At 39.7% G+C, this 25,879-nt stretch overlaps 2 protein-coding genes across 4 annotated transcripts; one reads left to right on the top strand and one right to left on the bottom strand.

The window, feature by feature from the left end:
• Positions 1-8: 8 nt before the first annotated feature.
• Positions 9-14,799, bottom strand: zgc:110789 (Xan_ur_permease domain-containing protein). Of its 2 annotated transcripts, XM_039810058.1 has the most exons (13): positions 14,781-14,799; positions 11,535-11,614; positions 10,609-10,737; positions 8,709-8,866; positions 6,593-6,752; positions 3,262-3,443; positions 2,660-2,780; positions 2,419-2,575; positions 2,033-2,286; positions 1,733-1,897; positions 1,440-1,548; positions 1,247-1,342; positions 9-1,016 (listed from the first exon to the last, which is right to left on the bottom strand). In XM_039810058.1, the coding sequence occupies exons 2-13, from the start codon at positions 11,580-11,582 to the stop codon at positions 748-750; spliced, it is 1,848 nt and encodes a 615-aa protein (XP_039665992.1). In that variant the 5' UTR covers positions 11,583-11,614; positions 14,781-14,799; the 3' UTR covers positions 9-747. The 2 variants fall into 2 exon arrangements, with proteins under 2 accessions (XP_039665992.1, XP_039665991.1); XM_039810057.1 differs by lacking the exon at positions 14,781-14,799 and having other exon boundaries at positions 11,535-11,843.
• Positions 14,800-19,938: 5,139 nt separating this feature from the next.
• On the top strand, positions 19,939-23,651 carry LOC120564458 (homeobox protein ceh-9-like). Of its 2 annotated transcripts, none has more exons than XM_039809450.1 (5): positions 19,939-20,297; positions 20,399-20,455; positions 20,558-20,706; positions 22,313-22,426; positions 23,261-23,651. In XM_039809450.1, exons 1-5 carry the CDS (start codon positions 20,150-20,152, stop codon positions 23,435-23,437), a joined length of 645 nt encoding a protein of 214 aa, XP_039665384.1. In that variant the 5' UTR covers positions 19,939-20,149; the 3' UTR covers positions 23,438-23,651. The 2 variants fall into 2 exon arrangements, with proteins under 2 accessions (XP_039665384.1, XP_039665383.1); XM_039809449.1 differs by having other exon boundaries at positions 20,537-20,706.
• Positions 23,652-25,879: the final 2,228 nt, after the last annotated feature.

Genomic DNA, 25,879 nt, shown 5'->3' with positions numbered 1-25,879 from the left:
TACCAGTGTTGCAACGCAGTGGCTCCATAATGGAGTTTAATATGCACGTAAGAAAAATATTCATTAAGATCAGAGGGCAGTCCTGGTTTGTGCATTGAGGAAACACTGCATCTTGTATGCTGGCAGGGTAAAAGGAGCCTGAGAGAGAAATCCTGTCAGAAACGGTTGCCACAAATAGGTAAAATGCATAGACTGATAATGACACAATTATTAAATATGGTATACTAGAAACCATACGTTGGATTTATATGCTGAATAAGGCATTACATTCACATCACGTGGTTGTGATCATAATCTAAGACTGATAAGACGGAAGAAATCTAATAAAACATCAAGCAAACTAAATGAATCATTGTTTATGCGCAACATTGTTATGCTCTGTGAATACAAATTACTGTACAGAAAAAATGTTTTCAAGAATATATATAGCTATATATATATATATACATATACACTGTATAATATATATATAGTCAGCTTTTTATTAAAAATAATTTAAAAAAAATCAACTAAATATAACTTCAGATATCTAAGCACCCCCCTTAAGAAAGTCCATATATTAACCAATCTTATGCAAGGTGCTTTTTTGCAAATGTCACTCCAAAAGGTCACATGGAATACTTTTCTCCATGTTGTTACAGTAATATGTTTTTAACAAAGGACAGGAGATCCAAAACTGAGCTGCCTCTGACGGTTTTTGGAGAGAAAAAATCCCCCAAAAATGGCATGCTGAAGTGAGCACACAACTCACATAGCAACTCCAATAATGATCTGTGAAGGCTCTGGATGTCCGAGTGGCTGCTTAGGTTCCAGGGCATTAGTATCTGCTGTGCATCCATCCAGGGAGCTGGACTCACCAGGAGGGCAGAAAGGTATGTACCGCAGCCAGGAGGAAGAAGACAAGTACGAGCTGATGCCAAAGGGAAGGTTGTAGACTTCTCCGCTCTCCAGCGTGTTGCTGCAGTCATCCTCGTGAGCCTTGTTCCACGCCAGGATGCCTCGTTCATGCTTTGATCCTGTTGGACACATGTTAAATGCATTAAACCATTCTATTACGATCTACTGAAGACTCAAGACAGTATATTGACTCTTCACTTGACATTTGTGCTGGATCTTTATGTATTGTTTTACAGTGTTATTTTGCTGTTAATTTGATGATACTGGTGAGTTGATCTAGATGAGGATTTAGATTACTTAAACAATCTAAACATAATAAACTATTAATGTTATTAATTGGAGAAAATACCTGGAATTGTGTTGTCCAGTATGAAGCCAAAGAAACCTCCTACAAACATACTGGTTGTCAGAAGTACTTGCAGCACCTGGTCAACTTCAGCAACACCTGAACTCAACACAATATAATAGTTACAATAATCACGTTAAATTAAGATATTGTTTCTGAAAAATACAAATTTTATAGTGGTATTTTATTCATTCACCTGTAGAAATAGCTGTGGGGTTCTTAAATATCCAGTTAGGAATGACCAGACCAGAGAACATGGAGAAGCCAAAAATGAAGATGTTTCGAGAAGAATTCATATCCGCATACTGAAAATGTGAGAGCGAAAAAACATAGGAGAAAATGTAAGTGCAATTTTCATGCAATATTTTTATTTATTTGACAGGGACAATGCACAGCTCCTTAGCAGTACCAGAGTTAGCTAAAGCTAATTTTCATCTGTAGTTCCTGGAATATATATAGGTCAATGTTAAAAACCGAAAAGGTATGTACCTGCAGATTAGAAACTCCTGCTGCAGAGATGACGCCAAACATAACCATGAACATCCCTCCCACCACGGGTGATGGGATAGTGGTGAATATGGCGCCCACTTTACCAAACACACCCATGACAACCATCAGGACTCCGCTGGCTACTATCACCATGCGACTGCCAACCTGCCAAAAGAAAAATACAGAAGAAGAAATGGTTCCTCTTTAAGTTTTAAAGTTGCTTATCCACATATCTGTCCATTTGAGTAAATAACTTCGAGATAAACTTCTTCTTAGGGTACACATAGAAGCTCATCTCACCTTTGTAATACCGAGGGCTCCAACATTCTCGCTGTAGGAAGTGGTACCATTTCCTGTACCCCAGGCTCCCGCCAACAGACAGCCCAGTCCCTCGATGCCAATACCCCTGTTGATAGCATGTTTAGGGGGAGGTGGAGCCCCAGAAAGCCTGGCACAAGCGTGGTAGTCCCCTACAGACTCTATCATGGAGGAAATCACACCAGCCAAGATGCCAACCACCCCTGCCAGGCTCACAGTCGGCATCCCCCACTGACCTAAGTTTGGATTCAAACACAATAAAACAGAGAATGACACAGTGTGTACAGTATAGCATGCAATACCATTTTTCCTAATAACTTTTTTAAGACAAAAACGTCACTTCAGGTGATAGTTTGGCAGCCTCTTACCTGGGTACGGAAAACTGAACCAAGGAGCTTGGCTCACAATATCTCCCTTTAGATCAGTGCGGGCCAGGTAGCCATACCGGTCTGGTTCAGTAGGAAGAACATTGGAGACTGTCAAAATGTAGCAGATGAGCCAAGATAGAGTGATTCCAAGCAGAACCTGTGGAAAGAACACATAGAATTTTTTTTTTAAAGAAATGCATAATTTTTTTCATATCCCTCAATCAACTTGTTTGCAACATACTGGGAGAATCTGAAAGATGTAGACACGGGAGGTGTGCAGCTTTTTCTCTTTGCTGTACGTAGGAAAGGGCACAGATATGTGACGGAGGTACTGGGAGAATAGGATGATCAGTGCTGTGGTCCTGTGTGAAACAGGGACAAAGACATTAATTCACCATATAAAATTCACAGTGTTACTGTAAGTAGTAGGACTAGGTTACTTTGCAGCTAAGTCTACTTCTGAGGAACATAAAGCAAAGTAGAGCAACTAAGCAAGGAACTTTTAATAGGCTTCCCTGCGCTGCCAAGAGATTAAGATTTTACACAGATTTCCATCTATAATTATTAATTAAAAACGTTGCTGTGTCCCGGCAGGGGAGGAAGCAGATTTAACATAACCAATAAGAGGTTTGTTTGACAGAAACACATTAAACTTGCATGAACTCCATTTTTACAGAGATCTCCATTTAGGAAAACCTAATTACATGAAACATAATCAGTGGTGTTAAATAAAAAAAATAATAATAGAAAGGCAGACTTGAAATAGGCAGTTTTATCTTTCTTTTACTCTGTAGCAGAATGATCCCAAACAATAATAAGACACTGTTTGGGAATTGTACCCACATGCTAGAGATGCCCCAGTGGTTGCCAGCACTGGTACCAGCTGAGTCAAACAGGGACAGTCCAATGAGAGCGATGGTGGGAGCAATGGTGAGAGGTCCAATGAAGCGCATGAAGAGGCCAATGAGGCCGGAGAAACCAACAAACACCTGGAAGAGTGAGCCCACCATAATGGATCCCTGCAGCTGAAGACACACAAGTAAGAGGGCATCAAAATGTGGCATCATTCTTATTACAAACTCCGGGATGGTAGAAAAACGTGCTCTGGTTTATTGGCATTTTTTTAAACCAATCACAATCGCCTTGGGCGGGAAAAGCAGCAGTGCCGCAGCAAAATAGCCTCTGGAAGGAACTTGCGGTTACACTTTACTTGAAGGTATCTACATAAGAGTTAGGAGTAGGTTTTGGGTTAGGGTTAGGGTTAGAGTTAAGGTTCATGTGTTCATGACAGTGTCATGTCACTCTTATGTAGATACCTTCAAATAAAGGCTTACCGAACTTGTTTTGGTGGAACATGTGTACATTTAAAAGTAGTTTTAGTCGTGCGAGAGAAAACTACGATTGGACAGATAGTCTAGCTAGCTGTCTGGATTTACCCTGCAGAGATCTGAGGAGCAGTTAACCATAGTCCTCACAAATCCACCGGAGGTTAGAACGCGGAATTTAGAACGGAATTTCCATCGGCAACGAAGCAATCAGAAGTGGAATGTCAAGGATATAGACTACAAAGGTATTAACCAGGGATGAGCATGATAGTTATGACCATTTTAACATTTCTGTTAACATTTTCTTTTCTGATTTTCTGATTCTGACACATGCATATTACACCTTGGTTTAAACAGCTGTTCATGCCAGTGGTACTGTCAGGCTGCTGCATGGCCTTTCACTAAATGAAGACCACATTTCATCCTAACATCCTGATGGTTCCCATTGTTGCTGCTGGTGATTGGTTGTCTGCTTAGGAGGACATGTCTTATTTGAGACACGCCATCTTATTTGCATTGTAGAGGAAGTGATAATTTACCTACACTGATGAATTGCACTTATGTCTTATAACACAGTGTATTGAGTTAATGAGAATCTCTCTCTTATTATTGTGGATGACCTGACTACATGTGAGCTACACCCACTTCTTACAGGTAAAAATCAATATCTTGCAAGTCTTTCATTCATTACCTCAATACCCATTATCCATTACAAATGCTGTATTTTAGGACCCATGGATCATAGTCCAACACGATAAAACCACCTAACTACACAACTGCAACAATCACAAATCTGTGACTAATGTTTTAACATGCGGGGGCAAGGGTTCAAGCTAGCATGAAACGTGCACACATGATGTTATCGTTGCAGCAATGGAACAATGACTGCTGATTGAGCATTGTCCCATTACAACCAGATCTGATACAAATGCTAATTTGATACACTCATTTTGTTTTTCATGGGACAGTCCTAAAAGTCATGCTTTTAAAGTATTTTCACAACACGTGCCAGTGTATCACGTCTCCTTGATAAAGCCGAGAAGCCAACTGCAAAGACGTTACCGTATATTGCTGGTCAAACACAAACACCTTTAGGATAGATACCTACTCTGTGCTTACTACTCCATCCTACTTCTGTTGGGAATGAGTACTTTAAGCATTGAGCCCAAATTTGTTCAAACAGCTGATCTACCTTGGAGCTTAAACCAGCAAGTCTTTAAAAAAATCAATAAGCAGTGACATCTGAGTAAGTTATTAAATCTAATAATATATAAATGTAAAGCAATGTAGAAATGTTTTGTATATTTTTCATGTTTTTATTGATGCATGTAACTTAGCTTTTATTCAATTATTCATGTGTTTGTTTTTCTAACAGATGCTTCCCAGATGTTGGTTTTTTGATAAAAAGATATTTCAAAATATCAAAAGAATTCCATTGCTAGGCAACAGCCTGGCCCTTGCTAACTTCCTGTCAGTTGATGCCATTCACATAGCCTGACGTGGTCATACTCAGATTTAGTCAGAACTTCCCGACCTCGAATGTTGTGGGCGGGGCTAAGTTCGGCTGGCATCCAGGCTACCATTCACATACACTGCAACAGGAAATCAACGTGGGTCCATTTAGAAGGTTTATGTTTACATCTGTGAAAAGGTCTGCAAATCAGCAGATGATTTATTTTGAGGTCAATCAACTTTCTAGTGCGAACACTTAAATATACCTCTTTTAAATCATGATTTCCTAAAAGTTGTAAATTGAGCAAAACATTAAAGTTGCGGGCCATTAAACCAAAACAATGAGCTGAAAGATGTAAAAAACTCTCTGTAGCGATGAGGAGAACAGCAGATTTGGGTAATAATTTTCTGTTTCACATTATTTCACACAGTCATTAGAGTTTTGAGTTATTCGAGTCAAATTTGACCCGTTCTCAAAATATCTACAGTATATCAGAAATATGGGTTTCTCTTTAACTACCTGATTTTAATTACCCCAAAATAACATGGATGGATGATCCCATACAACGCGCTTTGTGAGTACAACAAAAGATCGGATCTCTACTTTCATTGAATTTTAGGGTGTTTTATTAAATTTTTTTTGCATTTGAAATTTTTTTTTAATGTTTCGGAACAGTATCCTTGCTGAACGTTGACCCTTCTGTGATTATCCTTCCTTTAATATTAGTCTAAATAATTAATCATTTCTGCTTCTTTAACTCAAGAATTAGGTATAGGTTCCTATAAATTAGGTTTTTAATTGACCGTGAATTGGTAGTAAGTTGGTGTTAGTGGTGTTTATACATGGTAGTGAAAAGAAGCGTTAAACGTCAAAAAAAGCATCAAAAACATTGAAAAAGGTGCCAAAAGTGTCGAAAAAAAGAGACCAAAACATCAGAGAAAGTGTTGATTTCCCAGTTTTGACCCAGAAGACAACTTGATAAAATTGATTAGTGCAGCTTTAAGTTGTCTTTGGTTTAGAGGTGTTTGGTGTGTACTGTCTATGAGCTAGGTTTTCTTCCACTACTAGCGTGCCAAAAAGATGACCGAGCGTTTCACTAGTTGTCTGGTTTTAGAGAGAGATCAACACAAAATAAAGAAGGAAGGAAAAAGAGGGAGATTGTGGTTCAGCTTTGATGGATGAGATTTTACCTTATACAGAGTAGTGGTAGCAATGGGAATCTTTATGTCTGATTTTTTTACACTTGAATAATACCATTCAGGTTCAAAACTGGCCAACGGCACATTGCATGTGAACAAAATACCATTTATAGAAAATAACCTTGTTTCAGCTGTCAACTAAAGTTCATCTAGTAGCGCTGTAAGTCGTGACTACAAAGATCAGATGGTTTACTTACTGCTCTCATTCGACTCTGCCACACCTCTATGAAGTCTGTGGAGGAGGTGTTGACTAGGCTGGCATTTTGGGTCCAAGCTGGACATGTCCACTCTGGCATGGACAGCATTGCCATGGAAGGTGCCAGCAATGTGAATGTACCACCTTGGAGAATGGGCAGTCTGAAAAATGTCAAAGAGACACCAGGAGAGAAGGGAGTCCAACAGATGTGATGCAAGAATAGGTGCACTTCTAGACCGGTCCTACGTCATCAGATATCATCATGTCAGATGTAGTACAAGATAACTTAAATCAACAATTTTTGTACTTAAAAAAAGCAATAAAAAGGTTACATTTGGTTAACAGAGGTGCAGCTCTGCTCAAGTCCACCTCCAGGGGCTCTATCTGTATCTACAGTATGTGGTTCATTCACTGACATACGATACAGTGGTTGATTGAAATCATGTGAAGATGGCCAGAGTGACATTCTAATTAGACTGACCAACTTAACTGAGTTAAAGCCATCTGCCATGTAAAAATCCTCCTGATGCTGCTCCCTTCACTGTCAACAGTTCACATCAGACCGTAGCAGACTCAGAATTTTGTTACAACAATTTCACAACCGTCTCTTAGAAAAGGTAAGTCAGAATAGTCTGAAGTCAGTAAAAAGGCTATTACTAGAAAATGGCTACTACCAGAGTGTCCAACAATTGCTTCATGGAGAGATATTGTAACAGAAATCTACAGAATGGAGCGGATTACAGCGCATGTTAACCAAAAAATGGAAACATTTCTTGAACACTGGCAGAAGTGGTACAACTATGTCTCAGATGAATGGCCTGACTGTATTTCTTCATTATATTGAAAGTGATGTCTCCCTGTTTTATTTATAGTTTTGTTATTATGGTGTTATTTTTGTTGGTCCATTTGTATATCTGTTTGTTTATCTCATCTTTTAATCTCTATACTTGAATAAGTAAAAGAATAAGTATGTGGTTTGTCACAGAATCTGAAAAATTTAAATATGTGTACGCGAGATTCTGAACATTAATAAAATAAAAAAATAAAATAAAAAAAAGAATAGTCTGAAGTACTTTTTTGGAAAACATTAATAAAACTCATGGGGATACTCAAGAAACATAGCTAACAAATATATTTTAATGGGAGTTTATAATGTTTTCATCCTAAGGGACACAAATAATTAGGGTTGTTTTCTTTTGGCTCCTCAAACCTACCGGTTGATTTCCTTACAGCTGACCTCCGGGTATTTGGAGAGAGACAAGAAAGCATCCGTGGTGCTAAGCGTGGGGGAATGTGGACTTAGCGAGAGCTAGATTCCACACATAATAAGATGGAAATTCCTTCCCTAATCCTACTGTGACACCAATATTCAGCCACTCAGCACAAACATAGTGCACGTTCAGAGCAACAAAACATGGTGGAAGTTTGTAGTTCCCTAAAACAAAATCAGCCATTATGTAATTTCAAGTCTTCTGTGTGTATGTCCATGCATGCAACAGATCCCTCACATTGCGTAGCTTTAACGCTATGTGGGAGGAGTGCTGTTCGTCTTGATTTAGTTTTTCTTTTGGCTGCTCAGTTATGGAAGAAGTTGTACTCTACTGCATCATATTTGTACTATACTGTACTGAATGTATTTATTGCCTAAATAGAAATACTGGGGCAAGACCACCACATACAATTACAGTAGGAAACATTTAGGAAACGTTATGTAAGTTACCCAGTTTTTCTAATCACAGCTAAAACTACCTCGACATTGGAAAGCAACTCAATGTAAAAGCTCGACGATAATCCTTTAAATCGAAGCTGTGCCTAACGTAGAATATTCTATTGTTCATGGTTAAGGCTGCACATTCACTTTGGCAGGCTCACAGTAAAAAGAGGTTAAGAAGGAAAGAGAGCTCGTTCTGTTCTGCTTGTTTGATCAGAAGAAGCAGCATAGCTAATTCCACTTTAATGCAGTACTGCTGTACTGCTGGATTTCGGTGTGAAAGCACGAACCAACACAGCTCTGAACTGATTATCTAGAGATTAGATTACATTGTCTACAACCATCTCTAATTAACATCCCACAAACATCTTCTTGCTCAGGAACTACCTCTCCTTCACTTTCTTACCTAATGCCGAAAGTAACTTGCAACAGAGTGCATACGCCAGAGACGAAGAAGATGGTGCTGATGAGGTGGCTTTGTGTGAGGCCATCAAACTGCAGACACAACCCCGAAGACAAGATTAACGGGATGGCGATGATACCTCCAAATGCAGTCAAACAGTGCTGGGAGAGCAAACACGGGGAAAAAGATATCAAGAGATATTTAATGTTTGATGTATGGTACATAGGGGGGAAATTAACAAGATATAAACTGATATTTACGTGTTTGTAGCACGCCGATCATTACTGTATAAGTGCACTACCTATAAAGACTGTAGAGTCTGTAAAGTAATGGTAGATAGTGTAAAATAGGAAATTGTTTATATGGGCAAATAAACACAATACTTAGTCATGTCCCAGATCACAGATGCTATGTTAAAGGTCCCATGGCATGAAATTTTACTTTATGAGGTTTTTTAACATTAATATGAGTTCCCCCAGCCTGCCTATGGTCCCCCAGTGGCTAGAAATGGTGATAGGTGTAAACCGAGCCCTGGGTATCCTGCTCTGCCTTTGAGAAAATGAAAGCTCAGATGGGCCGACCTGGAATCTTCTCCTTATGATGTCATAAGGAGCAAGGTTACCTCCCCTTTCTCTGCTTTGCCCGCCCAGAGAATTTGGCCCACCCATGAGAGAGAGAGAGACATCATGGCTTTCAAACGAGCAAAGTGGCAGTTGGTCAAGGACACACCCCTGTGGGACTGGCTCTAGTGGCTGTAATTTTGCACCAAGGCTGAATTTCGGGAAAAAGACTTCTGATACAGTATTAGGGGACCACTAAGGTTTATATAAAAGCATCCAAAGAGCACCATGTCATGGGACCTTTAAAGCGCCCATATTATGCTCATTTTCAGGTTCATAACTGTATTTTAAGGTTGTACCAGAATAGGTTTACATGGTTTAATTTTCAAAAAACACCATATTGTTTTTGTACTGCACAGCTCTCTCTCACTGCTGCAGATCCTCTTTTCACCTGGTTTCTGTTTTAGCTACAGAGTGAGACCTCTTTTCTTCTTCTTCTTCTGTACTATCTTTGATTGCACTCGCACATGCGCAGTAGCTCAGATGTAGATCATGTCAACTAGCTAACTCTAGAGACAGTAAAAGAAAGCCTGTTTCTCCGACTTCGGTCAAGGCAGGATTAGCTGGGAGACTTCTAAATGAGGGCGCACATGGAAGTAGTTCTTTTGTAGATTATGGTGAACTTGTATGTGTTGTAGCAGTGCTTTGCTATTGAGAACGACGTAGCATGCTAGCGTTAGCGTTAGCCGGCTAACGCTACGAGCTAACGGTTGTGGTTAGCCAGCTCATTTCTGACTGTGACGTCACAGTCCGAGGCCGATTTTGAACAGCTCACTAGGAGACTGAAAGCAGGACACATTCAGAAACCGTATCTCACTCAAAACAGCATGGATGGATTTTTTTCAAAGTTTGTATGTGTGTGGAAGCACCAGAGACACAAAGGAACACCCCAAATCCCAGAAAAAAGTGTTTTTTTCATAATATGGACACTTTAAAGGCATACTATGCAACTTTTCCAGCTTTGGTCCCCCTACAGGTTGGGTCATATTAACTACAGCCGCGAGCTGTAGTTCCAATGAGTCAACCTGTAGGGGGATCGAAGCTGGAAAAGCTGCATAGTATGCCTTTAAACTCACTGACTTTCACTGATACTTTTCACAATCAGCCGTATGTAAATAAAACCTAATCAACCGTCAAGGAAACAAATGGAAGCTCTCGTGACAGTGTGTTCATGTTTGCATCGTTACGTAACATTAAAAGCTCTTCTACAGGCTGTTAGTCAGGTAATGACTCAAGACTGATGGTCAAACATGGCTTAAACAAACACCCCCTTGCTGACGTACCTGGATGCCTAGGACGATGCACAGGTACCAGGGAGGTACATCGGTCACACAGTATGCTAGCTTGTTGTTGTCTCCCTCCATTTCTTCTCCATTTTTTGTGTCAGGTAGATCACAAAAGCGCCCTTCGAGCTTCAATTAATCCGACACAGAGACAGACAGAGGTCCGTGAAAGATACAGAAGATCTTTGTTTTGCATTGAGGCAAACTCATTTTAGAAAAAAGGATTAGATCTCAACAGCAGCAACGATGGAATGCTTAAACACTCGTTCAACTAGCACAACTTTGGGACACTCATAGGCTTTCCCATCTTGACAATTCCTAGTCAGGAAATAAATGCTTGATAGCTCATGACTTACTAGAAAGCCACAGTCAGATGAGTAACACATTTTCACAGTTTCTTGTCAAAGGTTAAAAGCATCAGTTATACTGTAGATAAAAAAAAATACTGCTATATTTATTTTACAAAAGTACCATCACTTTTGGATATAGTTCCGATTTGGACGGAAACCTTTTTTTAGGTTAAAGCTGTTAGCTAAACAGCTTGTCACTTATCTTTTCAATAATGTGATTTTAAACGTGGAGTAGCAAGAATGTAAACAAGTGCATTCCCGTGTCTTCATGACGCTAATTTGCTAGCTATTCAATGTGGTGTCAATTATTAACTGACCAAAACATCTAGTTGCTGCTGTCGTACTAAAAGACACAATGCATCTGTTATGTAACCAGTTCAGTTAGAGGAGACGTAAATCACCAAATAATAATTATACATGCAATCTGGATGTTTTCACAATCACACGATTTAAAAAGAAATCACTGGATTTTCACATGTAGCATTACAAGTATCATGGATTTCACAAGAACATTTAAAGTATGTACTCTTTTCAAAACATCGCCTTGTAGAAAAATTAATGTAAAGTTATACTTACTCCAAATGTATAGGTGTCAAGGCTATTACTGTCCTTTTCTGGAGTCATGTCAGCTTCAGCCTATAGGCTCAGGTTGTGGTCTTCTGAGCCCAAAGCAGAACAGAAAAGTGAAGAAAAAAAAACATTAGTGAGAGGGGAGGGAACACATCAAAAGAGGATGGGAGAGTCTGATAGAAAAGGGAGAGAGCTGAGCGTATGGGTAGGGTGGGCAGTTGGGTAGGAAGGAGCAGAGGTCAGACATGAGACTGCTGCGCTCGTTTGAAATGAGTCCCACCAGCAGCTCATGTGAGCCCAATTACAACAGTAACAGCAGCTGACCAACCAGCAAGGCAGGGAAGAGATTCACATTCAGACAGGGAATACACTCAACATGTTTTTTTCTCCGTCTCTCTCAAACACACTCTCTTTGCTATTTTTTAATCTCATCACAAGAGATCTTTAAGAAGCCTTCAGGCCTCTTTAGCTGAGGGAGCAGAGCCTTCAAGGCAATACTTACGGTTTGCTCTGGCCTGTTGATTAACACACAGTCAAGTCAAATCCAGTCTTCAGGGCATAGTCTTGTCCTTCCCAGCCTACTTTCCTTCTAATTCTAACACCAAATATTTGTTTTGGGAGAGCAAACCTTACTATCACATGCTACAAAGCTAATATTAATGATGGGTAAAGGTTCAGTAAATGTTAACTTCATTTACTAGTTTACCGTAAAGCTCTCTTTCCCTGAAATTAGATTTGAGTAAATTATATTATTAGTCTAAATTAAGAGTTTGATAGCAGCCCACATCTACTTAATTAAGGAGTTTGTAATAGCAGCAGTGAGCTCAGATTCAGTGGCAGTAGGGGGGCGTGGCAGTAGCTCAGTCCATAGGAAGTTGGAGGTCGCTGGTTCAAGTCCCAGTACGGACCGAAGTACAGAGTGTGGGCTGGTAGCTGGAGAGATGCCACTTCACCTCCTGGGCACTGTCAAGGTGCTCTTGAGCAAGGCACCGAACTCCCCTCAACCGCTCAGGGCGCCTGTTCAGCAGTCGCAGCCCACTCACTCTGACATCTCTCCATTAGTGCATGTAAAGGACCTGAGCATGTGTGTGTATTCCAGGCCTGTGTTGTTGTTTTTTTTTTATTTGATTTAATTGGAAGGTTGGTGGTTCAATCCCTGGCCCTGCAGTCCCGTGTCGAAGTGTCCTTGGGCAAGACACTGAACCCCGAGTTACCCCCCGATGCTGCGCATTGGAGTGTAAATGTGTGTGAGTGTTTATCTGATGAGGTGGCACCTTGTACGGCAGCCTCAGCCACAGTGTATAAATGTGTGTGAATGGTGAATGGTTCCTGTACTATGTAAAAGCGCTTTGAGTAGTCATTAAGACTAGAAAAGTGCTATATAAAAACAGTCCATTTACATAAAAAAGCCTTAACCTGATGTCTAAAAGCCCCTCTGGTATTTACAGTTTTGAGGGAAAGCGGCAGATTATTCCACAATGTTATACCTGTATAGAAAAAAAAAAATAAGTAAATTGTAATTTACCCATTGGGAATCAATAAAGAGTATACATTATTATAAATTATTCTCACACTATTTGCATTCCGCTGTATTTGCACATCAAGATCCAGGCCACAGACAGGCAGCTGCATGACACCAGGAGGAAGAAAAAGCTAGCATGAGGTTATCAAGCTCGTCAAAGGAACACCTCGGCAGCTTCATATCAGATCACATCCTCCAGCTGCCTCTTCTGATGCCTATCTCACATAATATCTGCACACTACCAACTGCAACGTCTGCAATGTACTAGTTCACATGTGTCAAACTCAAGGCCCGCGGGCCAAATCCGGCCCCTTGCAGATTTAGATCCGGCCCGCATATCAGTTTGGGTTCACAATACATTTTTGGCTCGCCTAGTTGTGCGCCAAACTAAAAACACATGGAAAGAGTTTTTTAAACTGCAACTACGTGACATTCAAAGCAGAATATGGCAGATTTGCCGACTCTGAGAATCAGAAATTCCCCCAGAAGAAGCAGAGAGTTTTCATATTCAGGCTGAGAAACAGGTTGTTGTTGTGTAGGGCTTCACGTCAACAAAAAGCTACAAAAATGTCGGAAAAAGCAACAAATTTACAAAAAGGTGACAAATGTCTGAGAAAGCCACAAAAAAGTCGGAACTAAAACAACAAAAATTTGTAAAAAAGCTGCCAAAATGTCTTTAAAAAAGTGACATGCGGTAACAAAAGCACATCAATAAACTCTCCATGTCTGGCCCTTGGTGTGATTCTCTTTTTCCAGCGTGGCCCTCTGGGAAAATGAGTTTGACACCCCTGTACTAGTTGATTTTTTTGTAATACTTTCATACATTAAAAGTGCATACACTTATCATTATGGATCATCGTTGTGATGATACACATTTCATGAATCGTGTTGAGTTCTGTCATCTGTTGGTAGGCTGGTCGTAAAAATGTTACAACCTAAAAAAAAAACTTACAGGATAACTGCTGTACAATTTTTGTTTGTTTTTTACTGCACATACTTTCCATAATAGGAGAATGTGTATTATAAAATAGAAGAACATGCAAAAATTTTGCAAAATCATTTTTTGCAGCAAATCGTGCCAAATCTATTAAGACTGATTAGGTTTCATTTGTATTTGTCTAAAAGAAGACTAGAGTCTACTGCCATGATGGCAGCTCTGTGATCAGCATGTTAACTTGCTCACAATGTCAATGCTAACGTGCTGTCAATGTTATTAAGCAGGTCTAATGTTTACCATGTGTACCATCTTATTTTATTGTATTTGCATGCTAACATTTGCTAATTAGCACTTAAAACAAAGTTCAGCTGAGGCTGACGGGAATTTAGGTTTAGTCATAAACCAGAGTAGCCTACTGGCAAAATTAGAATTTAGACCTGATGGTGGTGCTTGCTTGATGAAAAGATAAATGTGAAATGTTACACGGCGATCTATATAATCGTTGTTGAGACATTTCACTCATCACCAGAGTCTGTGCACAATTTCATGGTAACACAGCTAATAGTCATCAAGATACCAGCGAACAGCCAACCCATTGCAATCCCTGGAGCAATGCTGCTAGCACAGCTAATATTCTGACAGCAAACTATGTACAGCCTGTCCAGAATTCAAAAAGCTGTTACAGAATACTTTAAGAAAGCTTTCGTTTTCACTGTTATAGGCTGTTCAAAAATAAGGAATGGGAGCATGAAAAAATGCACCAAATAGAATAGTTGAAGGAAATTGAGCTCACATGCAAAGCACAGAGAGAAGCAGCACCAGGGCATCATGAGGTCTCCTGCCCTGTGTGCATGTGACTGCATGCAGTATACTGTATAAGGATCTATCACATGTCAGGTAGGGAAGGCCTTGGATTGGTGGTAGTATTCTTTTAAATCCCTTTATGAGGGCTGAGTTAAGCCAGACTCATATTATGCATATGTATGAGTAATGTGAGCCATGGTATTAAATGTATTTTAGCCATCCAGCCTGTGGTTGAACTGGGAGTAATAAGCAGCTAAGCCATTGTTGTCATCTGCTCATTAAAGCGTGCATATAACAGCTCTTAATACCCTTAAGTAAATCATCTGTGTGAGTGTGTCAATTCATCATGTAGCCAATTTAGTGAAGAAAGAAGGAACTTTTTTGTTTCTTACTGTCTGGATTGAACTACAACCTATTGTTGATCACATCAGTCACATCTGAGATTTGGGTCAAGCTGTAACTTAGAGGCACATGATCACATTAAGCCACAGATGTGTGCCTGAGAGACTTTTCCATAATCAAATTGGGAGATGGGGCAACGTGCAATCAATTGCTGAGTGGAAAGGGGATCTTTTACAAAAATATGCGTTGCATGTGTTGAAATTAAAGCGACACCAAAGATTATTTTGGACCTTAAAATAATTTTTCCAAAATCGTTTCAGTGGTTCATCAACTCGTAACAGGGTGAACGGCACTCCTGGACAATTCTGCTTCCAACGTGTAGGGGGGCCGAAGAGGAAAAGTGCTTTGGTGTTGCTTTAAAAGTTTAAATGTAAAATTTAAAGTGAACTTCTCACACCCTCATTGTTAAATGATACATTTCTTGCTTTGGATTAGACAACATAAGATTCTGCTATAATATTACTGAGTAAATCATCTTGGGTCTATGTAAACAAAGATTTTTATAATGAATCTAGTCTTGCTTTGCCAGACCTTCCTCCACAGCACTGCGGAGGAGGTTTCTGGCTAGTCCACACAGCATTCCGGAATGGGAGACAAAGGTGCTCTGGTTTATTGGCATTTTTTAAAGGTCCCATGACATGGTGCTCTTTGGATGCTTTTATATAGGCCTTAGTGGTCCCTTAATACTGTATCTGAAGTCTCTTTTATATAGGCCTTAGTGGTCCCCTAATACTGTATCTGAAGTCTCTTTTATATAGGCCTTAGTGGTCCCCTAATACTGTATCTGAAGTCTCTTTTATATAGACCTTAGTGGTCCCCTAATACTGTATCTGAAGTCTCTTTTATATAGACCTTAGTGGTCCCTTAATACTGTATCTGAAGTCTCTTTTATATAGGCCTTAGTGGTCCCCTAATACTGTATCTGAAGTCTCTTTTATATAGACCTTAGTGGTCCCCTAATACTGTATCTGAAGTCTCTTTTATATAGACCTTAGTGGTCCCCTAATACTGTATCTGAAGTCTCTTTTATATAGACCTTAGTGGTCCCCTAATACTGTATCTGAAGTCTCTTTTATATAGACCTTAGTGGTCCCCTAATACTGTATCTGAAGTCTCTTTCCTGAGTCTGTAGCTACTGAGGAGGAGAGGGGGGGGGGGGCAAGGTGAAGGGTGGAGGTATAGCAAAATAGCCTCAGGGAGGAACTTGTTTTGGTGGAACATGTGTACGTTCAAAAGTAGTTTTAGTCGTGCACAGAAACAGAAAACTCCGATTGGACAGATAGTCTAGCTAGCTGTCTGGATTTACCCTGCAGAGATCTGAGGAGCAGTTAACCATAGTCCTCACAAATCAGCCGGAGGTTAAAATTCTAACACAAAGAAAGAGGAATGTAATGGATATCCGGCCAAAAAGAGTGTGATCCGGCGGTATTCCTGGCGGCAACGGAGCGATCCCGGAAGAGGAACGTCGTGCATATAGACTATCATGAATATGGACAACAAAAAGAATCAGTCTGATCTTAGAGGTATAGTTTAGTTTCTCACTGATCAGCTGAAGGAGTTTGTTCTCCTATTCCTGTCAGTGGGTATTCAACTCTCTTCTCATCTTTTAAAGATCATCCTATATCCTAGTAGACGGTTCTGTGATCAGGGATAGGACAGTGATATTAATGATTTTGTATCACTGAAACAGCCCCAAAAATAAATGAATAACAACAAAACAATGTAGTTATTTGAATGAAAACTGCCTAAGTCCAAATATTTTGGGCTCTCATCATGTGGTTTCTGATCCAGGGTCTGCATCCCGTGACTCTGCCAATTTGACAAAGAGTGCAGCTTTTAAATAATCACTTACAATGAGCTTAACCTTTGTTTCTCATTCATCTGTGACAGAAAGCTTAACTTTTTTTACCCATACTCTATAGAAGTGTTTCTCAAATGGGGGTACGTGTACCCCTATGGGGTACTTTGGACTGCAGGGGGTACGTGAGCGCTTTTTTCGCACCAAGTTTTTGTCGCTTTTTGTCACTATTTTCGAACTGTTCTTGCCTTCCTTCCTTCCTTGCTTGTTTTTTCTACTGTATTCAAAAATACAATTAGCCTTTTTCAAGGTTTTTGTCACATTTTTCTAAGTTTGTCTTCTTTCTTTTTACTGTTTTTTTTTTTACAAGTCTGTCGCTTTTTACAGTTTTTGATACTATTTTCCAACTATTCTTGCCTTACTTCCTTCTTTCTACCGACTTTTTCCAAGTTTTTACTGTTTTTTTAAAGTTTTTGTTGCCTTTTTCATTAGCATCAGTTCCATGGCTGTTGTTTGGTAGATCTATCGCTGGCCAGGGGGTACTTGGCTTAAAAACACAATTCAAATGGGGTACAATATTGAAAAAAAGTTTGAAAACCACTGCTCTATAGGGTAACGTGTCCACCCATGACTCCAGATACGTTAGTACAGGGATCTTCAACAGGGGGTCCGGGACCCCTAGGGGTCCTCAGAGTCACTGCAGGGGGGCCTCCAAATAATTGTTAATTTTTAAAGGTTTTTTCGAAAATTGAAAAAAGTCATGAAACATGAATCCAACATATTATTAGCAATCCCCACTGCTTACTGGCCTATAGGTAAGGTATTATGTATTATATGTAATGAAGTTAATCCTAAGGATTCACTGTGCCACATCTATGTGTAACATTAACACCTGATTTATAAAATAATGCCAACAATTATTAGGCTATTGTACTGTAATAGCTTGGTATTCTATGCAACAAAACAAAGGTAGGCCTACTCTTTTTTTTGGTAGGCCTACTTTTTTTTAGAATACTAAGCTATTGCATAAAGGCTTTAAGCCACCCTACACATTATTGTAGGCCCAGTTTAATATGCAACTTCATTTTAAACAATATATGCAGTAGGGGGTCCCTGCTCCGTCTCTCTTTCAGTTAAGGGGTCCTTGGCTTAAAAAACGTTGAAGACCCTTGCGTTAGTATCATTACAGACCACAAGAGACACATGGTCACATTTTGTGACTCCTAAAGTGACAGGAGAGGTAGAGAACAGCACCACCTGCAGTACATGGTATGACTGCTCCGACATTTCTGAAGTTTGAGAAAAATGATCCTAATGATGTCATTAGGGTTATTTCATTTTGGGCTTGGGCAAGGTTTTACTGTCACAGAAAGCATGTATAACAACCATAGGCTGTTACCACTGGGGGCACCATGTTTGAAAGACAAGGGCATTTAGCAGGCAAGGAAGGTCTAACAAAAAGATGTTGTTGGTTGCATTCTGGGAAATGTCCGATCCGGCATTTGTAGAACTTGACCTGTAAGGATTAAAATTTAGGACATATCTGCCTCTGTTGCTTCAATTTAACTTTAAAGAGTAGAAATACTAAATTGCCATTAAGGTTGTGTCTCCCCATTTATACGCATTAATTGCTCGTTAATGTCCTCCCCCTTTACATGTTGCCATGTTGAACCTAAAAACAAAAGATCCCTTTTTTTGTCATCAGCTTCAAACTAAACCTTTATTACCCCCACCAAGGTTATGTTTTTGGTTTTGTCTGTCCGTCTGTCTGTCTGTCTGTCTGTCTGTCTGTCTGTCTGACTGTCTGTCTGTCAGCCTGCTGCAATTGGGAAATGCAGGCCTAATTTTCATCAAACTTGGAGGAAGGGTGGACCATCAAGTAATAGCCCATACAATTTTTGAGCCGATCTTTAATCACAGGAGTGATACAGAAATTATTTTTCATTGCATTGCAACATAGGGCATGTCCTTGTCAGAGTCCTGCGCTCTCCGAGTGACCTTCTAGTTCTCAGGTTGATTTGGTTTAATATATATTTTTAGATACCTTACATATCCACTCCATAGACCTTCAGCAGACATTTTGACTTGTCATAGCAGGAAAAGCACAGGTGTAATTATTAACATTAACAATGTATCAGATCTGGTATGTGTCCCAGTAGGCTATGAGTCCAAGTGAGCCAGCGTGAACCCTACCAGGACCTCCTTCTATGAAATGTCAAAATGTCTGCCATAAAAAAGGTCTATTACTGTAACGTCACCTGATCTTTGATATGACATACAGGAAGACCTCAAAAGGGGCATTCTTACAGTAAAGTCATAGATGATAATAGATAGATAATAGAAAGATAATCAAAGATGAATGCACTGAAGAGCCAACACCACTAGATGGAGACCTACTAAAAACATAAGACCTGATCTCCCACAGAGTCACTGACAGCTTGTGTTCCCAGTGCGTCTCTGAGGTGAACTGAAGTGTGAGAGGGTACATTGAGGCCAAGGAGATAACGATTAGCCTTCCAACAAATCTGGTGATAAGAAAGAGAAGCAACAGTAGATATGTTTTATAGTTGACTATTACACAGGTGTTAATAGAACTAAAGAGACACAGAGATTTTTGTTTGAGCTTGGCCCGACAATGCAATAATTACTTTTCTACGCTGGTTACAATGAAGGCAGTAAAACCTCAGAGTACATGTACACAACTCAGTTCTATTAAATGGTGTGTGTGAAAGAGTGATAAGGGCAGATAATATTTTCGAGTTTATATATTTACAATGAGCACGCCTTAAATTGAAAATTCTTAAGGGACGCAGAAAGAAAAAAACTTTTCGTAGAAGTATGCAGTTCCATACGCTCCTCCCTGATAATGACCATGTGATGCAGGTCAAACACAGGCTGACAGGGGAGGGAGGACAACCTGACTGTCCTCGCCTCGCAGAGAGTAGAGTGCAACAAAGATACCAGAGAGGAGAAGAAGAACAGTTTTCTTAGCCTGAGAGCTGTTGGATATTTTGAGCTCCTGAACACTGGTGAATAAAGTCTATAGGCTACTAAAAGCAGCTATCTGATGACGAAGGTGCTGATGGCTGGGTGATATTCTGCTTGGGAATGTAAAATAGAGATAGAGATACAGAGAAAGAGTCCCGTGTGAATCAGAAATGGAATCTCAGCCACGCAAAAAATTATCCCATTCAATTGAAGAAATTCTAAGGAGGCCCACATGTGTCAGAAAAGAGAAAAGAGTTCATCGTGACTGCTCTGTTATCAAGGAGAACACCAGGACATCCAACCAGCTCTCATGTGCAGGTAATATGGTTTTTTTTAAATCTTTTTTTGCTACATCATAGTTGCCATTAAAACATGATAAATATTCCTGTTAATTTTGTACCCTTTCTCTCTGCCAATAGAAACTCCACAAAATAGACTACTTGAAGAGACTCCAAAAGCCACCACGGGCTGCATGAGTGAGTATAATGATTTATGAAAGAGAAGGAAGAAGACACATTTCAAAACATGTAGAAATGATGCTGACGAGGACGACGAAGGTGACGATTATTTGTTCACAGGTCAGAGGAAAAAGAGGCAAACGAGGGTCACTTTCACCCCGTTACAGGTGCAGGAGCTGGAGAAAGTCTTCCAGCAGTCTCACTACCCAGACGTCAACAGCAGAGACCAGTTAGCGTCCCGCCTGCACCTCACTGAGGGCCGAATACAGGTAGGACTTCAGTAGTGATAAACTAATTGAGTGTACAGTATTTTTTATTTTTTTTTGTCTTTGCCAGTCTTTACAAATGAGTGGGGTGCACACTGGTGTCCATTAATGTTTGTATGATTTCACCAAGAATCATCATGGCAACATGAAATAATTCATCCATGATTGGTTTGTTTAAATGGTGCATTATATTTAGTTTATTAATTAGGCAATATTTAACCCCTGTGTTGTCCTCGGGTCAAACTGGACCCGTCTTCAAAGTTTCTATGTCAGAAATTTGGGTTTCTTTCAAATGAATTGCCCCAAAAATAACATGGATGGTCCCATAAAACGCTCTGCACAAGTAAAATGAAGGATCAGTTCACTACTTTCATTACATTTCGGGTGTTTCCTTTAATTTGATAGCATTTGAAAACAACAATTGAAATGGTTTTAAAACAGTATCCTGATTAAACTTTGACATACGTTCCTCTGAAACCTTACTATTAGTCAAAATAATTCATAATTTCAGCTAGATATATTTTCATGTATCTATAATAAGTTGGTGTTAGTGTTGGGGGGGGGGGGAAGCACAGATGGAGGACAACAAGTTGCATGGTCGACAGGAAGACAACACAAGGGTTAATTATGTTGAATGAGAAGAGAAAAAGAGAAAGAAAAGAGTGTCCCACCCTCTGGCTCCATATGCATTTCGCTATTAATTCTGATGACGTTTTGGCCCTAAGGCTAATTTCTCTTATTCTAATAAATAGAGAAATGCATTTGGAGCCAGAATGTGCGACACTTTTTTCTTACTTTCAGGTCTACCTCAAGTGATCAGCACCTCACGACAGCCCCCAGTGTGCGTTCATTTTCTATATATTCAATGTTTAATGATGTGGCATTTTACTTGTCAAATCCATGTCATCATTTTACGTATTCCTTTTATTATTAAGTTCACATCAAGAAACAATGGCCAAATATAGCCCAACTTGTTTGTTGCTGACATCACTTTTTAATTGTAAAAGGAGTCAAGAAGTCAAACTGGGGTTACTAACAATTCATTGTATGTTCTTTAAGGGATAGGCCACCGTTTGTTGAAATAGGGCTTATCCCGGTCTCCTCTAGCTGTAGATAGGTGGGCCAACGCATTTTTTGAGCATGCATCGTTTTAGTCCGGTGCAACACCGGCAGCGCCACCGCTAATTAGCTTAGCGTAGTGAATGGAATCCTATGTTGCCGGTTAGCATGTTGTGAGTAAAAGTGAGCCAACAAAAAAAAAAAAAACGTTGGCCCACCTATCTACAGCCAGGGTAGACCGTGATAAGCCCTATTTCAACAAACGGTGGCATATCCCTTTAAACAACAGACTGATTATACTAAGTAGTCATCAATGGAACAATAGCAATGGTCTTTGGACAGCTGCTTACATAAGGCATCACCTCCCAAATGATAAATGACATATTACAGAATAAAAGGGTGTATTAAAAAATGTATCATTCTCTGATGATGTTTTGTACTCACAGGAAAGTGATAACAAAATAGGCCTGTATTTATTACTCTGCTACATACAGTATATATGGTTAAGATGTAAGTATGATTTATTTCACATGTGTTGTTTGTGCTTCAGATTTGGTTTCAGAACCGCAGAGCCAAATGGAGGAAGGCAGAAACAGTGAAGGATATAGAGCTGATGACCAGCCAGGACGTCCAGCCAGCCAATCATCAGCTGCTTTACTATGAGGTAACACCTGACATATGACATACTGTATATTTGCCCATCGCAGTTGCATTGCATCTTTCATACACAAAATGCAACAAAGGAAAAAATATGATAGAAAAATCTAAAATAAAATACAAATAAAAAAGAGCTACAAATTTAAACAATAATAAAGTTTAGTAAACAATAAAAGAGGAAGGAGGTAAATAATAAAAACAGTTAAATAATATCTGTTTTTGACATTTATACCTGATGCTTCATTTATTTTATTTATTTATTTATAATTCTTTTTATTTTTTTATTTCATTTACTTTATATACTGTACTATATTTTAACTTTTTTTTCAGTTTTGTTGTTTTTGTTGTTTTTACTTGTCTTGAGAGTTATCCATGTGCCATCCAGGGAAGGGAGGAAGGGAATTTTTAAAGACTGGGGCCAGTTGATAAATATCATTACATACGTGGATATATGATATGATATATATAGAGGCTGATGGTTTCTTTTATTCTCAATCTAACCTCCAGTGTTGAAAAATAGAATTAAAATAAAAAAATAAATTAAAGTAAAAAAAGTAATATTGAATATATATGTATATAAAACATAACAACAGCATTAATCATTACCATAACCACTTGCACCTTAAGATCGGCCAGTAGTCTACATAATTATATGCTCACTTTAAAAAAAGATTTTGTTTTGGAACAAGATACAACGACAACATGATTTCATAATGGAAAATTGGCGAAAGCATTATCTAATCAAAATGAATCATACGATATGGCACAGGTTAAGTGATCAGCGATTCCTTTGTTGTTTTTGGAGATAACTACTCATGAGTACTGTATGTGCTCTCCCCAGCTCTCCCAGAAGCCCCCGCTGCAGGCAGGGTGCTGGCTGCCATGCTGCTTACCCAAACCCCGTCAATCACCGCTGTTCCTCAGGGCGACATTCGCTCCGACACCCGCCTTGCTGACCAACACACATTCCCCAGATCCCAGGACTCTGTATTTTGACCCGCTGGGGACAGACAGATAGCAACTTCTGTACAAATGATGACACCATTGTGTTAAATTACATGAGTATCTGGTGATATACTGAAGACTATAATCTCTAAACTATGTTCTATGCAACAGTTTAATGGATGAGCTTTAACTGCCAGATGTGTCGACTGTGTTGACAACTTGAAAATAAAATGAATGTTAACAACTGAACATTTTTTTTCCCCGTTACCAATAAAGTTGACCTTAAAAATGAATATCCTGGCTGGTTACTGGATGCAGTTAACTTTCATGTATGCAAGACCTTGTGATGGGTCTGTTCTGATTTTTTCTTACATGTCAAGGTTTGAGGCCACTCGGTGCTGCGGCATGCTTCTTGGCAGAGAGCTGTCTTTGTGCTGTGTTATTGTACATGACACCACACTTCCTTGTCTGAGATTAGATACAGCGCCGCCATAAACTGGTCATTCAGTTGACTTTCTGACAACCTGTCCTTATCTTAATTTGGGCTGATAAATCAGGGTTATTGGCAGGTCAGCTGTGGGGGTGGATTTAGAGAACTTGTAGAATAGGATCAAAGGGGAAATACCAGCTGAAGGTATAGTCAGTCACTGTGTGTTGGTGCTGTAGTTAATAATTTTTTTTCTTTATGTTTCTTTTTCCCTTTATTATATATAGTAACAAAGGATAGACATGAAAAGGGGAGAGAGATGGGGGATGACACGCAGCAAAGGGCCTCAGGTCGGATTCGAACCTGCACCGCTGCAAAGGACTCAGCCTACATGGGGTGCACGCTCTTACTGGGTGAGCCAGAGGCCGCCCCGCTGTAGTTAATAATTGTGGCTTGAATGAATAAAAGTACAAAAAGTGTATATGAATGTCTTGATTGATCTTTATTTATTTCGTTAAACAATATTACAAATCAGGCTACTGTACATGTGTAATACAACCTGTGATGATGTAACCACTTTTTTTTTTTGAAATTGTTCTGTGAAAAGGCTCCACCAATGACATGAACCTGCTCACATCCCCTTCTTTCCAAGAAATGTTATCTAGGTCATTTTTCAAATAATTAGCAATTATAAGAAAGATAACGCAGCATCGCCTTCACTATCAATGCCATAACTCACTTGACAGTACCATGACTGATTACATTCAGCAAGCCTCTGAGAGCGGGTAAACTTTTCACCCCGGTCATATCTTCTTTTATTGATTTGTGTTTGCTGTAAGAACGACTGTTCTGCTAGCTGCAGGGGCACGGTTCCACAAAGAGTTGGTGGAGACCATCAAACAAGGCAAACTGAAGCGAGACATGACATTTATCTGAATCATATGCCCTGGCCAAAACCAAAATATCAACATTTCCATGGACAATTGCAGTAAAAATGCTCTTCATGACATGGAAGTGGTAGATTACACGTTCATTGCCGTGTCTGTATTCAGAACCAAGATGTTAAAGGTCCCATGGCATGAAAATGTCACTTTATGAGGTTTTTTAACATTAATATGCGTTCCCTCAGTGGCTAGAAATGGTGATAGGTGTAAACCGAGCCCTGGGTGTCCTGCTCTGCCTTTGAGAAAATGAAAGCTCAGATGGGCCAATCAGGAATCTTCTCCTTATGATGTCATAAGGAGCAAGGTTACCTCCCCTTTCTCTGCTTTGCCCGCCCAGAGAATTTGGCCCACCCATGAGAGAGAGAGAGAGACATCATGGCTTTCAAACGAGCAAAGTGGCAGTTGGTCAAGGCCACACCCCCACCCTCCACCTTGCCCCTCTCCCCTCACATAGCTACAGACACAGAAACGGCACATCATAAGGAAAGCTCATTGTGGGACTGGCTCTAGTAGCTGTAATTCTGCACCAAGGCTGGATTTCGGGAAAGAGACTTCAGATCCAGTATTAGGGGACCACTAAGGTCTATATAAAAGAGACTTCAGATCCAGTATTAGGGGACCACTAAGGTCTATATAAAAGAGACTTCAGATACAGTATTTGGGGACCACTAAGGCCTATATAAAAGAGACATTTCAGATACAGTATTAGGGGACCACTAAGGTCTATATAAAAGAGACTTCAGATACAGTATTAGGGGACCACTAAGGTCTATATAAAAGCATCCAAAGAGCACCATGTCATGAGACCTTTAAACATCAGATATCGCTAAAATATAGATTGTAGGTGTAGGTGTAAATGTTTTCCATATAACTTTCAAACCATTTTTGTTGGTTGACTGGCTGGATGCCTGCGCATGCTGAATAGGTTACCCCTATGTATGCAAGCGTCCAATTAAAAAAAAGATACAGGTAACGTATTGACCAACAAACTTTTTAGAAACAGCATTTACTTAAGCCTCCATTAAAATCACTGCAATACAAACATACTCCAAAACCCAGAACCACCCCTCTCTCTGCCTGCACCCACACGCTCAACACAGCCCTCTGGAGCAGGTTATATTCACTTTTGTCTACAATACCACCA

The sequence above is a fragment of the Perca fluviatilis genome, chromosome 8 (genome assembly GCF_010015445.1).
Source record: "Perca fluviatilis chromosome 8, GENO_Pfluv_1.0, whole genome shotgun sequence".
NCBI classification, from domain to species: domain Eukaryota; kingdom Metazoa; phylum Chordata; class Actinopteri; order Perciformes; family Percidae; genus Perca; species Perca fluviatilis.
This window is presented reverse-complemented; position numbering and strand designations above follow the sequence as displayed.

Coding starts and splice junctions, on each gene's coding strand:
- zgc:110789 (XM_039810058.1), bottom strand. CDS start 11,582: ATGACTCCAGAAAAGGACAGTAATAGCCTTGACACCTATACATTTGGA. Junction 2,287..2,418: donor GTTCAGTTTTCCGTACCCAG/GTAAGAGGCTGC, acceptor ATCCAAACTTAG/GTCAGTGGGGGATGCCGACT. Junction 1,898..2,032: donor GAGCCCTCGGTATTACAAAG/GTGAGATGAGCT, acceptor TTCTTTTGGCAG/GTTGGCAGTCGCATGGTGAT.
- LOC120564458 (XM_039809449.1), top strand. CDS start 20,150: ATGGAATCTCAGCCACGCAAAAAATTATCCCATTCAATTGAAGAAATT. Junction 20,456..20,536: donor AGCCACCACGGGCTGCATGA/GTGAGTATAATG, acceptor AGGACGACGAAG/GTGACGATTATTTGTTCACA. Junction 22,427..23,260: donor ATCAGCTGCTTTACTATGAG/GTAACACCTGAC, acceptor TGCTCTCCCCAG/CTCTCCCAGAAGCCCCCGCT.